This window comes from Falco peregrinus, chromosome 5, assembly GCF_023634155.1.
Source record: "Falco peregrinus isolate bFalPer1 chromosome 5, bFalPer1.pri, whole genome shotgun sequence".
Lineage (NCBI taxonomy): Eukaryota > Metazoa > Chordata > Aves > Falconiformes > Falconidae > Falco > Falco peregrinus.
In genome coordinates, this window is record NC_073725.1 from 99,190,299 (window position 1) to 99,205,972 (window position 15,674).

The window sequence follows — 15,674 nt, forward strand, 5'->3', positions numbered from 1 at the left end:
GGAAACTCTTCTTGCAGTACCATTCACAGAAGTAGATTAAAAATGGGGAGAGAATATGTTCAGAAAGAAGCTCGGTTGAGTCATACTCTTGAATCATCTCTCTTTCCACATGCCTGTGGTCACCAGTTGGAAAAGTCAGTCTGCGACGCACTTGGTACCTGGCAGCGTGCAGCTTTTGCACTTTTATCCATACTCAAATGCATCCTTGCGTCTGTGTGCAAGATTAGAACAAAACACTGCTACGACACAACAGCAGACACCATGTATATCAGCTTGCTGAGATCAAAGGCACACAGCAGCAAAGAATTTAATTAAAATGTTAAAATTAAACAGGAAGACATCCATTGTTTAATTTTTTGGCAGGCGTGTTCTTTCGAACCAGGACCTAATTCCACTCCAGCACGCTGACTGCCCTTGGAGATGGCAATCAGGAGAGCTCTGCTGGATTTATCAGCTGCTGGATTTGGCGGTGGGGGAATCCCACACTTGCTTTGGCTTTCAAGCACAGCCTCTGAAAAAGCACTTGGAGAAACTGCTCAACTCCAAAGAAAAATTATCTCAATATACATATTCTGCAGTAATAACCCATTTTCCAGTATCAGACCTAACCCCACTGGGCTGGACATGATACACCCTCACAGGCATCATTCCCTCTTATGGTCCCAACAGAGAGCTGTGACCTTGCTATGTTCAACCGCTCCCAGCCACCACTCTCTCCATATGAAAAGATGTTTTAAATAGGGTAAAACACTGATGCAGAGCAGTGCTGCTTTGTGTGTAACATAGCCTCTGCATGAGGAATAGCAGGGTAAGCAACTATGTGGTTTTTAAACTTGCACACAAATGGGGGACTCGCCTTGTTTTGCTTCAAGCATACCTCCAGCGCACAGCCAGGGAGAAGATTATTCTGAAAACAGTTCAAGCAAGGCTCAAGTTTGCTTGTTAAATAACTCTAAGGTATTTCCTGGCATTCTAGGGTATTTTGACTTGGATACTGAAGGCAGTCATAGGCCATCATATGGCCCACATCGGGGAGCCTGAGCCAAGCAGCCTGTTGTGTCCTTAGTTTCTGAGAAGCTAGCAAGGAAGATTTTGCTACTTTTATAGTATTATTTGGGGTGCCACTGAGGCTTTTCACCTAATATTAGGAAGATTGGCAGTGTCAAACACGGGCCCCTAATACAAGCACCCAACATGCAAGTGCCAAAGGATTTGAGCTGAGGCTTATTACTTCAAGCAACAGAAACTCTGGATTTGCATCACCTGAGAAATAACACAGGAGGGCAGAGAAATGGCATCAGGAAGAGTGAAGACTGAGGACAGACACAACCACTTCTTGAAATTCAAAGAGCTGTTGCTATAAATCACTTCCTGATGTATCAATGATCTTGCCGATGTTAGGTGGCATTTTTTTCTGAGATCTTCTGGGCAGAATTTCACCCTCAGTACTTCAGGTTCTTGAGCACTTCTCAGGAATATTCAGTCAGGCTGTTTGCAGCAGGGTCTGGTATTTCTCATGGAATAAAGATCAAGTTGACAGGTTGGGGGTTTTTCAGGACAGTCAAATCAGATTTATTTCTGACAGTGGGTCTGGGACAGTACACCTCTCATCTGGAAATGTATAATACTTTATTGAAATCCTCCTGCTCCACAGTTTTTCTCCTGCTTCCTTAACACAGAGGAATGGGAGAGTATCTGCCCCCTGCACATCTCTGCCTAGGATGCTTGTTGGGGGTCTTCTCAGCAAAGAGACATCCCCAGTCCCCCAGCAAGAGCCCCTGTGCAGGGTGACACGATCTCTGACCATTCTGAAAATACCCTCGCCAACTTTTACCTTGCAATTGCACTGCCAAATTGGGGCTGGGACATCTGCACCAGCACTTCTCTAGGAACAGGAGCCCACAAAGCTCCCCCAGATTTCATCCCAAGCTCCGGGCTGCAGCACTTTCTGCTCCCCACAGCATTAGCTCAGCAGCTCCCGCAGGCTCTGCCTCTAACACAGCCTCTTCCCCAGACACCGAGGCATTTTGGAAGAGGCACAGACAGAACAGCTTGTTCAGAGAAACACATTTGTCTATCCATTAGAACATCACAGAGAAGGAAAAGGTAAAACAATAAAGGGCAATGAGCACATTACTTCAGCCTTTCCCGGCCATTTACATACCCCACTGCTTTAAAGACCAAAGTTGGCATTAGGCTTGAGAGACCTTTCTGCTTTCCTCTCCACGCTGAGGACCAGAACACTGCTTCATGCCACAGATGGCTGCTCATCCAGAAAGCCCCTTCTTGAGGGGCTACATCAGTCTAATCCTTTGCTGATCCTTCTCCCCTAGCAGCACTATGAAAATACACAACCACAGCAGCAACCGAGCTGCCCGATCCAAGACTCCCTGCCTGGACTTCCCTCCCTCTCACACCAACAAACACCTGAGCCTGACCAACACCAGTTCTCACCTCACCATGCATTTCTGCTTCAATTCAAGCACTTTGAAAATGCATGCCAATACTACATGCAAAAATCTTCTGGACTATGTGATCATGGATGTGCCCGCATCCATAGGCTGCTAATGAGACAACATCTCATATTTTTTGCTTATATAAAAGGTTCTTAGAGAATATTTCCTTACTGAATGCTATTAACAAGCCCTTTCCATGCCACGATTTGTACCTACAATTATAGTCACTGAAACCCCCCATGATTTTATGCAATCTAAGCACTTCCTTAAGAATGGGGAGTGAAGTATTCTGAATGGGAAAACACTGCTTCCAAGGACAAACCTGAGAAGTCTCTACGATAGCCAGAAGATAAAACTGTGCAAATTAAACAAAGCAAAAGCTTACAGTTTTTCTATATTCAGTATTCTTTGGCTTTTGCCAAAAAGCAAGCAAGCTGTCACCTTAGCAACTATGTCACACTTTGCAGTACATATACCACTTCGAACAAACACCTTAAAAGCCGAGGCTCCACGCTGTATGCTCCTTTCAATAACGTTCCTTGCAGCACTTTGCAGGTGCCCCCTGAGAGCAAAAGCCATTAAGACCCTTTTGGCCAGTTGCTGGGCTGGACAGCCAGCCAGCTGGCCAAGTGCTGTTTGCCACACTGCACCCCAGGACCATACTACTACTTAACTACTTTTATTTGGTGCCTAAGGGGACAGCGGTGCTAGCAGGGGTGTGATGTGAGCACTTTGTCTTCCATTGCCAGCCCTGCGCAGAGCCCAGCGCTACCCTGCTTCTTTCCTCCCCCCTTCCCCTGCATCAGGAGGGGGTCCTCACTCCCAGAGCAGGGCAGAGGTTTCAGCCAGCAACCAGGAGGTCTCCTGCCCCTTGGGACTACACCTGTGCCATGAAGCCAGGTCAGCTTGGGGGTTACAGGATCCATGATGAAAGGGTTTTGTCACAGGCACCTCTGAGCCTGTCCTCCCCCAGCTGCAACATTTGAATCCAGAGATGTCAACATGCAGGGCTTTCACCCGGGGCTCCAATTATGCAGACGCTGATTTACAGGAGTGATGACTGGAACATCTCCCTCATAAAAATTGGCAAGGAGACTTTAACCGTGTATGTCTAATGGCAGAGCCCTCTATCTCCGTGCATCTCCTTGCTAGTTTGAAAGTCAGATCATTTTTGTTCTTCCCTTCATAGAAACCTGGTTTGCATATGTAATCAAATTTAGCATTAATGAGTCTCTCTCCTCATCTTCTATTCCTAATGCTTGAAGCAGCCACACTCAGATAATGCCAGCCATTGCAATGTCTTATCACGAGGAGCTTTTATCGGTTTCACCCAGGAATTTCCACGGAAGCAGTACATAACTCCAAAACCTCCTGATTCCTGGAGCACGTATCTCAACCATATGTGCTAATCCTACATAATTATTTTATATCAGGTCTCACTCTGGGCTGCTTGAGAATCATCAGAATTTAAACAAACTTCAGGCGACCTTTTAAAATCAACTCTTCCATGACCACAACATGAGCCTAAGTGGAAAACAGCAGGCACTTTCCAGATGTAAGGTGCCACTTATTTGCAATGTGGCTGGGCATTGCTGGCCTCTTCTCCTTCCCTCCTTGCCTGTGCCAACATTTGTACCATTTTAACTGCAACCTTTCGATGGGACAAGCACAGTTTTCAGTTTCCAAGATCATCTGCATACAGCTAAACACGCATGTGAACAGCGTGCAGAACAGCATGCAGAACAGCCAACTCTCTGCACTCTGTGTAAACCCATGGGATCACAAGACAGGTTTTCTGCTCTTTCATGTTTTGGGTTTTCAGTCTTTAGGGCTTCCATCCTTCTTCTGCTACCCTGCTCTAAAAGCATATGGTTTATCAAAGCCAAAGGTTTCAGAATCACAAGACTCTCAGAAGTTAAGACCACAAGGTAAAATACCACGTAGGCACTGTTACTGCTTCTGCTGCCTTTATCCCAGTCCCACGGACAGGGGGACACGTGGCTTTCACATCTGGCTTCAGTAAGACTACAAAACTTTTCAGATCTCTCCTGTCGCACACAACACAGCCTGATGTCTAATGGCAACATCGACCTCTCGGTTCTTCCTAATAAAAATAACTTGTCCGACAGAGTTCCCTGCCTGCAGATTACTGATGCCCCGATACGTGGTCAGAAGTTGTAGGTCCAGTGACAAGGACCAATACAGCCTGTTTGCAGGGCTCAGGGGTTTTTGGATGCTCGGATCCCATTGTTTCACTGTGGCAATTTTTGCCTGTACAGAGCTGCAGTGCATTTTGCATGCATTATGCTAAGCTGCCTATAAGAAATCATCCAATTAATGACAGCTTACAGAGAAGGGTTAGTTACAGGGTAATTACCTTTCTAATATTAAAATGCCATAGAAATGGATTTACATTTTTTTATTAAGTGGCACAGGTTTTATTGACCTGACACTACACCTACAAGACCTTTGAGGTAGCAACTGGGACCAGGTTCTCAAGAACAGTTAGGTACCTGCATCCCAAGGCAGACATCAAAACCAATACATTTTTCACACGTGTTTGTGTATCTTACACATCAAGACAGATGGACCCAACACTAAATGCAGCACTTGATCCTGGCATTGCATAAGCAACATTAGCAGTCAGAAAGAAATATTTTATTAAGGTTTCTCTTTCAATATGAGGGCAGAGAAAAAACATTCAGCTCTTCCAGCCCTGCATTCCTGAGGAGCCTTAAGCTTCTGCAAGGTTACCCTGCTCCACCACCTCAAGTCTCTGCCCATGCCAGAGCAAACAGCAGCTTTCCGGTTAAGCAAAAACCAACCACGCTTAAGCAAACGTGATGACGAGTCTCAAGCAACTACAAATTATCTCAGGCCCATAATACACTATGTAGAGCAAACTACTAAACACACATCCCTCGTGTAAGCATTACCTTCTTAATTTTTTTTTTTCATTTATTTTCAGCATCTCAAGATATCTAGGCTTTTCTAGGACACACTTGAAAGCATGCAGCTACTTATGGCCATTCATATGCATGCAAATATAATCCAACAAAAGCGCTCCATGGCCAGATGAGCAATCAGCATTAGGACAAAAAGACAAGACTTATTATCAGTCTTTCAAGATTCAGATTCCCTTTGCCTTCGAAATACACACCTGTTTGCGAGGCAAGGGGTGCTAACCCTTTCAGAATCTACACAAGCAAAGCAAGCTTGACTCTTGCCAGGCTAGCAACAGCCTGGCCTTTTTCTGGCTCACCAGTCAAATGATCAGCATCATGAAGGCAAGGAAGCAAAGCAAGGTTAGCTCAGTCCATGTACACATAGATTTTTCAAACCACCTTGCAACTCTCTTGTCCAGTTTTCACTGGAGGTGGATGGGGATTTGTTGTCCAAATGCCCTGCGCTGCTTTGGAAATCTTTGGCACATCCCATGAAGATGCTCATGAGCAGTGATGAGCTGCAGTCAGGCAAGGCCTGGAATGTATTTTCTCTGCACAGAGGCAAAAATAAAAACAGCTCCTCAGACACATTCAGGTCCACTTCCAAGTTGTCCTACAAAAAAAGCCCCAGCATCCACAAGATCTGTGCTGCAGCATAAATGACTTGCATCTGTCATTTTCATCATCATCATCGTCATCTCATCATCAAAGACACTGGCTTCGACAGAGCTACTTGCACCGTCTTTGTGCTCATACCAGCCCAGACAGGGCTCCAAGCTGGCGGAGCAGGAAGCTTGTTGCACGGTATTTTAAAACAATCTGCAGATAATCAGCAAGGCAAACACAGCACCTCCCAACTATCAAAAAGGGTTGAGATTCTGCAACTTTGCTATTTATCGAGGATTACAGGGAAAGGTGTTATGACAAGCACTGCAGCTCCTGTTATTTTACACAGAAACCGGACAAATGTCAGGTTGCTTTGGGTCTGCAGTAGGAAAGTTGTTTGTGGCAAATCGCTGCGAAGTTCATTAAAAACCTCAGCCTAGTGATACAAAGTTCCCACTTTTACAAAAGTATTTTTGCAGGTAACCACCTGATTATACCTGAGGTAGTTCATATACCCATCACACCGCGATGCGCAGAGCCTTGCTTTTCACTTAATTTGCCTTTGTTAAGGCTCCAGAGAGGCAACGACTGAGAAACAAATAGACCACAACTGACAGACTTGCTTGTCTTGCTCTCTTTTTGCAGACCCCAATAAAAGCAGTCTAAACACATCCCGAGATTCACAGGACTGAAATTAATCCAGGGAGACGAATGAACATATTTCTTTGCTTTCATCTTTCGTTATTCATTACTGTCAGGTGCGTGTATAGGAGAGTCATTTCTCAAGTGAAGTTGTAATAGGGTTTGTGACATTGCAACTGGTTGTAGTGCCACAGTAGATTATCATGAGAAATAAGCTTCAGAAGGACACCCTCTTCTCATGCAAAGATCCGTGGAGTAACAGCCAAGGGAATAAAGAAGAGCAAGGACACACAGAGCTTTCAAACAGCTTTTCCCTGCCCCCAGCACATGTCATGAAGCAAGAGCTGACTCAAAGCTAGAAACACCCAGGGCTTATCTTGTACAGCTATGTGCAGTTTTCCAAGCTCAGTTTGTGATCCACATACTCCAAGTACACAGTTACCAAGGTAGAGTTTAAAAAACACAACTCTTGCTTAATTGCTACAAACCCTTCCCCTCCCTTCTCTTAACTTTTCCTGGGCTGAGCCAACGTGTTCTCTTAATGGCTTCTAAATGCAATGTCTTGGCTGAAAGAAATACAATGTATGTCGTAAATACAAATGAACACATATCACAGTGCTGTGAATATTCCGAAGAATCAGTGTTGTCTCAGCATCTTGTCTCTGGGTGTTAGGTGACAGTCGAAGTAGAAGACTGAAAAAGGTTAGATATAGAGACAAAAGTACAGAGACAGAGGTCCATGTCTGAGACAGACTATAGGTAAACTGGAATTTGCACACCTATGGATTCGTTCTGCAATAGCTACAGTTTCATGCCTGAGAAACCTACAGCCACCGCAGCTGTCTCCAGACTTGCAAGTGTTTGCACTCGTTAACACACAAATTTCAGCAGCACTGTTGTGCAAGAGGTTTATTAACAAAGATGCGCGGACCCCTGAGCTACCGTGGGCCTACCCAAATTGCCCAGAAGATGAGAGTGAAGATTCAAGGCTGGACTGCCCAGCCCACCTGAGGACATTTTCGGTCTACACCATCTCCACCCCAGCAGCCTTTCTGAGGAACCCCCATTCCTCTGCCATCTGTGCTGCAACACCACGAAGCCTCCCCGCAAGCACGAGAGCCAGCCATCGCCCAAGATCACTGTGTCACCAGCTGGGCTATGAACTTTATTTCTTTGCAGATGCAATCTAGGACTCTAGTGGGAGGTGTTAAGAGGTGTCATGAGTAGCATATGGGCTATAGTACACAACAGGGCAGAAATGCCAGTTTTCCCCTGCTCAGATTGCAGAAAGGGCTTTCCCCACCCTCTGTGTCCTACCTGCTTGTTTTTCACACTAGATAGCCACAACTTGGCTTTCTGGGAAACGTGCATTAAAAAAAGCATAAGCTTTTCAAAAGCAGAAGTTAACACCTCCCTTTTAGATGACAAATAAGCCAAAAGAAGACAACATTAAAATTACTGCACTTGCTTTCCCAAATCCTAAAACTCTGTAAAACTGGGTGTTATGATTCAGCTGCCACATCATTCACATGACACCAGTCACACCCTCTGACAGGTGATTACTGTAAAGCTCAAAAAAACCTCATCAGCATTAACAAGAGCAGGTCTGATAAATTCCACTGTCACCAGTACTTTTTGCATAAAAATGCCCCACTCACACACCATTTAACACCTGAAATGAAACGGCTGTAAATCCAGCAATTAGTGGTGTAATTTGACTGTTCTGATCAACTGCACCGAGGGCTTCGAGGCTGCCTGGGAATGCGGAAGCGGACACAGAATCAGCTGGAGCATTTGGTCTTTAAGTTTAAAATGCTAATTAGGCTGATAAAAGGAGTTTGAGGGAGAGAGAGACAGTCGAGACTGGAGATGGCAGGGAGGTGGATAGCAGTTGGTAGGCATGGTGAGAGGAAGATGGGAGCAACATGATGAAGCGAATAGAGCTGGAATTTGGGTAATCCCAAAAGCCTTTCAAGTATTTTAAAAAAATAAAGTCTACCACACTCTGAGATATTATACACTAAGATGTGCTTAGTTCTACTTACACATACGCGTCAAAAGGGGGAAAAAGTAATTTCTTAGACCATCTTAAATGTTAACATGCTCCACTCCCTTCTCCTGCGTTCCCTTATTGCCAAGGACTGACACACTGCAGCTGTGTCGGAAGAGCTCTGCCTACATGCAGCCGCACGTGTGTTCCTGTACACGCCAACGGGCAACGTGCAGCTGGAGCAGCCAGAAGACTTCGGCGGGGGGCTTTCAACCATGACAAAGGCAGCTTTTATCTTCGGCCATTGGAAGAAGTTACAGACCTAGAACACTGCCAAGGGAAAAGAGCTCCCACTTGCTGTCCCAAGGATGCCAACACGCCGGGGGGAAGAGCTTCCTCAAGGGCACAGCCTGCGGCCCCCCGCTCAGAGCCCTTCGCAGAGGGGCTCGCTTCCCAACCACCACCAGGCACAGCTTCACCGGGCCAGCAGTCAAAAGACCCCGTTCCCAGCAGCAACTGGCCATAGAAATTGCTTTGCTCCCCTTTCTTCTGCTCCACGGCAAGTGCCGCGGAGCAGCTGAAACACCCTCAAAGCAACATCTGGGGCTCAGCCCCTGGGTGTCCTGGCTCATCCTCAAGGCAGGAGCAGCAGCCAGGTGGGTTTGCAGGAGCTCTGGGCGAGGAATGCAAGGGGCCTTGTCCATCCTCCACATGCAGGTCACCCAAGCCCACGGCCCCACCACATCCCCATCACCCATCTCCATGGGACCCACTGCGTCGAGGTGCCCAGTGGGGAAGAGGCGCTGCCGACCGCAAGCAGGGACTGGGAAGGGGTCCGGGGCGAGCAGCTGCCCCCAGCCCACCTCACCAGCCCCTCACAAACACCCTGCGGCCTGGCTGCACAGCGGGTGCCAACATGTGGCTAAACGCACCCGCGTGGGGACGTGCCCCCCAAAATCCGCGGCTTACATAATTCCCCAGCCAGCCGGCGTTAGGGGAATGTGATTAATCCTCCGTGACATGTTCTGAACTTTCCGTTCAGAGCGGCTCGCTCCTCCCGCAGACCTACTGGCGATGGATGTCATTTGACCTGCAGACTTCACTACGAATGAGCATCACAGCAACACACAGTGACATTGCTCCGCAAACCAATTATCCGTCGCCTTCCCCGCTCGGCCCAGAGACAAGTTTGCTAAATGCATAATGAGGATTTTATTATTAATTATTATTATTATTATTATTGCGCCCCCTCGTTTGTAAAAAGTCGTTTACAGCCAGCACAAGGATGGGGCGGTGGGGGCACCCGCCAACCCTCCCGCCGCCTCGCCGTAGGACGCCAGTCCCCCCCCCCGGCCCCTCGGTAGCCCCCGCCGCCGTCCCAGCGCGGCTCCCACCTGTTCCGCGGGGCGCGCAGTTTGGGAGCAGCCCCCCCGCGCCCCCCGGCACTCACCCACTCGAGCACCCTGAGGAAGGCCAGCGGCTCCTTCACCACGCGGAAAGTGCCCGCGGAGGCGAGCTGCGGGCAGAGAGAGCGAGTCAGCACCGCGCCCGCTCCGCGCCCCCCCCCCCCCCCCCCCCCCCCGCCGGATCCCGCCCGCCCGCGGGGCTCCGCGTACCTGGTCCACCGCCTCCATGGCGCCGCAGCCCCGCGGAGCCGAGCGGAGCCGAGCGGAGCGGAGCCGCCCGCCAGCCGGGGATGCGCGGCGCTGCCCCCGCGCACGCCGGGCGGAGCAGCCGGGCGGGGCCCGCACCCCCCGCACCGCCCCGCGGAGCCGCCCCGCGCCCGGGCACCGCGCCGGCCTCCGCCCGCCGCTCCGTAAATCGCTGTTCGTCTATTTCCGATTTTTCTTAATATTTTCTTCTATTATTATTTCGGGGCGGAAAGGAAAACGTCGGGATAGAAGAAAAAAAAAAGGGGGGGGGGGGGAAGCCAACAAACTGCGCCCCCCCCCCCCCCCTTTGGCTGGAAAGAAACTATGAATATTTTTGTGAAGCAGCAGGCGCAGGGGTGGTGCCACGCTGCTCCGTGTCCTCCTGTCCCCTCTCGCCCTCCCGGGGCCGCCTTGCCCGCCGCCCCCGGCCCCCGCAGGGCTGCAGCTCTGCGAGCCTGCTCTCTAAGCACGCGCTCCCTCCTGCTTTTCCAGCATTTCCTTGACAGCAGAACAGCATTTTCTGCCCTGCTGTTGTTCTGGCCTCGTTTCCCAACACAACCTTAATAATTAGAATACATCCTGGGTGGCACAGCCTGGCAGAAGCTGCTGTTCCCTGTGTCTGTCCACACTTGCTCGCTCACCACATTCCCAGCTCCTCGTGGCTTTAACCCATCACCATGAGGGGCTTGTGATGGAGCCAGTGCCTGCCCCGGCATTGCCGAGGGCACAAACCCATCACCCTATTTAACAGCACACATCCAGCACCAAGAGTTAGGCCTTGATTCCGCAAACATTTGCATATTCAACTTAACTGCCACCCTGACAACCAGTTGTGCCACCAGGACACCAGTGCTCAAATAGGATTTGGGCCCTAAGTAGGTCAGAGATGGTGATATCTGCCTAAAAAAAATACCTGAAGCTTTTATGCCCTGTAAGGAATCAGCCATCTGCAAAAGTTTAATAAGTCAATTAGTTTTGCTCAGACTAAAGCTCTTTTTGAAGAAAAACCCAAGTGTGTTTGTGGAGTAAACAAGATGCATGTAGGGGGAACACATTTCTGAAGGTTTCATTGGAATCTGAGGCAGAGGATTTTGTGTCAAAGTCATGGATCTGCAACAAACCCAGCTGAAGTCTGTGGTCTCAATGGGCGTGGGTCAGGTTCTATTATTTTTTTTTAAATAATCTTTTTTTTACCTTATCATAAACCAGCTTCGGGGTCAGAATTACAATTATATTTCATTTTTTTGAGGAAAAAAAAGGTTACGTTTTTGTGCCTTCCTTTTTCTGCCTTAGGAGAAAAAAAAACAACAACAAACAACAAACAGGAAAAAGAAGGAGAACTTTTCCTTAAAAATGTTACCAAGTCAGCTTTTGTTTATTTACTTAAATAACCTCTAGGAAATATAACAAGCTTCTCGGAAATTCTAGTAACTGCCTGCGGGTGGCCTAGTGCCATGGGAGGCAGAGTCCCTCGCAGAGGCACAAGGACACAGCATCCCTAAGCCTCTGAAAGGCACAAGCAGGCAGGGACAGGCAATTACCCCTCTGACTCTCAGCCAGAGCCTCCCGCTGGTGCAGGGATGCAGGGCCAGGTCCCTGTGAGCCATCTGCCCTCAGCTCCCACACCTGAAGAAGAAATGAGTCCAGTCCCCCAGAAAAGCAGGGTAACTGTGCTGCCTCCTGCAGAGATTTCCAGCTCCGGTATCTGCTCTCAGCCCCAGTTTATACCAGCACAGGTTCTGGCCATGGGAAGTTTTGTTGCTTTGCAGTTTCCCTCCGGCATGTGCCGTTTCCTTTATTAGGTTTTTTTCATGGAGAGACTTAGAGCTGCGGATGTATTGAAGCAGTTCAAAAACCTCCTGAGAGATTAAAAAAAATACTGAAACATTTAGTCAAGGCATAGCTGAGCAGTAGGCTGGGGAGAGGTGGAGAATCTTTTTTCTTTAATTTTATTGGCAGTATATTTTGGAAAAAAACACTATGCCCAATCTCCATTGACTGCCATGGAGAACTGGAAGCCTAATTCACCCTTTATTAATTACTCCCTATCATAATCTTGAGATTTTTCAGTAACACTTGAACTTCAGTTCTCAAAAACTGTCGAAGACAGAAAACCAAGAGCAAATATTCTTAAGAACTTCACTACTGGCAGGCTGGGCCCTCCTGAAGACTGGGATGGTTTCCCCACTGCTCTCCAGCTCAGCACAGCGGGTGTGCAGCAGCTTCAGGAGCTCCCTCATGCTGTGTTTTCCATTCCCCTTCTACCCTCCCAGCTGTGTTTTGGCTTGGTGCTCTTCAGCACTCAGCCACCCCCACCTCGGCTCCCCCTTTGGCTGGAAATCCTTGCAGACCCGTGGCAGCAACCTGGTTTTAACAGTCAGGGCTGGTGCCTCCTCTAGCTGTCAGTAAGTCTTCCAGTGGCTGTTGGCATGTGTACTGCCCTACGGCAGCTGCTCTCTTTACACACGGTCCCGGTTCGCTCAGAAGTAGGAGCATCTCCCACCCAATTTTTGAGCCTCCTAGAGCAAACCTTGCTCTGCAAATGGCATTAAAGATCCCCACTTTTTTGATACTACATAACAAAATACACTGAAAGTTATGTTCAAACTAGCAGAGATAACATCTGCAATTACTGGAGATACAGCAAACAGCTATACACCACAGTACTAAATTATATTCACTGCTCACACCTGGATAACCGTTTGATATTCATTAACCAAAAAACGCCATAGAGATGCAGTTATGAATCTCCATGATGAATGAAAATAGCCTGCAGAGACCTGAAGTGTTTCTTAGAGACAGCACTCCCCACTGAGTGTGCTCCCTAAAGACAGGAGCCTCCCACCCATTCTTTTCCTTGGAGGGGGTCCACCAGTGCCATAGGGGAAGCGGCAATGCCAGTCCTGCATCACTGCTGGGGGCCAAATCCCACCCCACCCCCCATGACACTATTGCTTTAGTGCTCTTCCCTCTTCCCTTCAGAAGAATAAATTTAATGGGCACAAATCCTGACAAGGCAAGTTTAAAAGCTACAGTCCTCACTTCAGAACTAGCACCCTGTCCCGCTACAAGCAGTGATTCCTTCCTGTTTCTAGGATGCACATACCCTGATTTTTCATTTGGGTAGGGAGGTTCCCTGATTAACGGCAAGTGTAAGAATTGCATCTGTTCGATGTGATATATCAGCAGCAAAGCAACAAGGGGTGCTACATCTCTGCTCTTACCTTGGCAAGGTTTTCTCCCAGGGCCTTTTCAAGAGGTACGTTAGACTTCTGACCCGTCTGAACCTGTCTTCTGGCAAATAATTTCTGACAGTGCCCTCCAAGTGCCAAGCCAACTGAATTCAGCCTTTCGCCCCATACCCGTGGGCTGCAGACCAGGCTGCGCCGGAGAGCGGTGGATCAATGCAAGCAGTAGGTCAACGCAAGCACAGCTGTGCCAGCACGACTCCCGAGCACATGGCTCGGGATCAGATTGTCCCTGTGGGAATGGAGAAGGTCATCCCAAGAAGTGAACACCATCTTCAGGGACGGTAGCGATGCTGTCCCTGCCCAGGGCTGCAGCAGGCAGAGCTGTGCCAGCCTCAAGGGGCTGAAAGAGGACAGTGGGGATTTGTCTTTGCTTGGGATGTCTTTTAGTTTAAATCTTACTTCCATCTGCTAGTGGCGAAACAGTAAAGAATGATCTCTTGACCTGCTAGACTGGACATTAAATGTAAGTCAGATACATTTACACACAGCTATATATGCATGCACACCTATGAAAAGTAAATAGTTGAAAATGCATTTTTCCGTGCACATGGCAGAGCACAAAGCCTATGACCCAGGGGCCATGTGGGCTGCAGCAGCGAGGACCAGACGGTGGGGTCACCCAGTTTGAAGCGAGTTTAAGGCAACTGGTGATAGCACCAGTGCTAATTTTTGTGAGCAGTTGGGTGTAGAAATGAGGTCTCGCACGCGCGTTAGGAAGACCATATGGCGCTTAGCACACCAGATTTCCCAGCTCCAGCCAGGCCTCAGTCTCACACTCTACCTGTCACTCTTCTCAAGATCCACACTGTTGAGGGTCATTTCATCCTCTCGGGGTCTCCATCAAATTTGTTCACAATACATTATCCCCAGAAAGGGAGAGCTTGGTGCCATCTCTTGGATCTTTCTGCTGTTTTTAAAGCTACCAGTGACTTTGATTAGGTTACAATATTTTCCCCTGGGGCTGTATGCTGCACCAGGGAGCTTTTAACTTTTTCCTGGCACAGGGAGTTCAATCTCCCATCCTAATGCCAATTGCCAGTCATTTCATGGCTTGGCTTCATTTGTTTGATGTCTTCACTCTAAAATTTAATAACAGATAAGCAACAAAATAAGAGGCCTTGGGATAGCCAAGAATTGCCACCTATGTGACCAGGAACAATATGCGGGGATCTGTGGGAGAGACCAGTCTCTGTCCCTTAGGTCCCAGACAGCTCCTGTACCACATTTTCCAGCACCCACAAGCCTCCCCCCTCATTCCTTTTTCAAATTCTAGGTTTGCACCCCTGCCTATAAATAATCCCTAATAAACCTGATTTCCCAAAGAACCTCATTTCCCAGTTTTCCTTGTGTCCAGAGGATAGGGCCAAGCAGGGACGTTGCTCCCCCTTCACCATGTGTTTAGGTCAATAAGCTGAAATGTCACGATATTGCAGAATATTCCACCCTCAGAAGCTGAAAAAAGTCTGCACAGAGAAACCCACGTGTGCTTGTTTCAGAGCAAAATAGCTTGGAAAAAAATGCGTGTCTCAATATGTTGCCGGATAGACAGTAAAAGTCTCCAGGATTCGAATCAGTAGAGGAATGAGGCCATCACTCATTATTAAGCTAAAGGTACAAAAGTATTTTTAAGAAGAGCTTTGTTGAATCAGCATTTGTTTTTCTAGCAGCATGCACAATTTCTTTAAGCAGGGTTATTTTCAGAGTATGGTATGAAAATAATTATGGAGCACTTTCTAAAGGTTCAGTGATTAAGGCAAGCAGCCAGCTGTTTGGCTGCACAGCTGACATTGACCAAGAAGTACCATGTCTACAAGTCAAACTATCTTCGTAAGATTTCTAGATCTCACACAAGACTTGACTTACAATTATTTCTCTGCCGATCTCTAAGAAGAGCTGCAGAAATCATCTTTGGTGTTTCTTTTTGGATTTCAGTTATGTGCCTGTGAAATGAAATTGAAAGTCATATTATTGGAAGTCAAGTTTTCCCTAGCCCAAAAGGTTTGCCTGACTTCGCTGCAACCTTTGTTCCATGTACAAAGAGCGGTCCTGATTTGATTTTAAAAATTAATCGGTCATTTTTCTTTTCCTCCTTAATCCTTCACTGACATCAAGTCCTGTCATTTTTGATCCTA

The 15,674-nt window shown here is 47.7% G+C and overlaps 1 protein-coding gene across 1 annotated transcript in view; it reads right to left on the reverse strand.

Annotated features, from left to right (window-relative positions):
- The window catches only part of SYNPR (synaptoporin), a 109,937-nt gene extending 99,549 nt beyond the window's left edge, over positions 1-10,388 (reverse strand). The window contains exons 1-2 of the mRNA XM_055806590.1: positions 10,256-10,388; positions 10,090-10,155 (exon numbers count right to left, since the gene is read on the reverse strand). Of these exons, the coding sequence (XP_055662565.1) occupies positions 10,090-10,155; positions 10,256-10,273 (84 nt within the window). The 5' untranslated portion in view covers positions 10,274-10,388. The remainder of the gene's footprint in view (positions 1-10,089; positions 10,156-10,255) is intronic.
- Between the last annotated feature and the right edge of the window lie 5,286 nt (positions 10,389-15,674).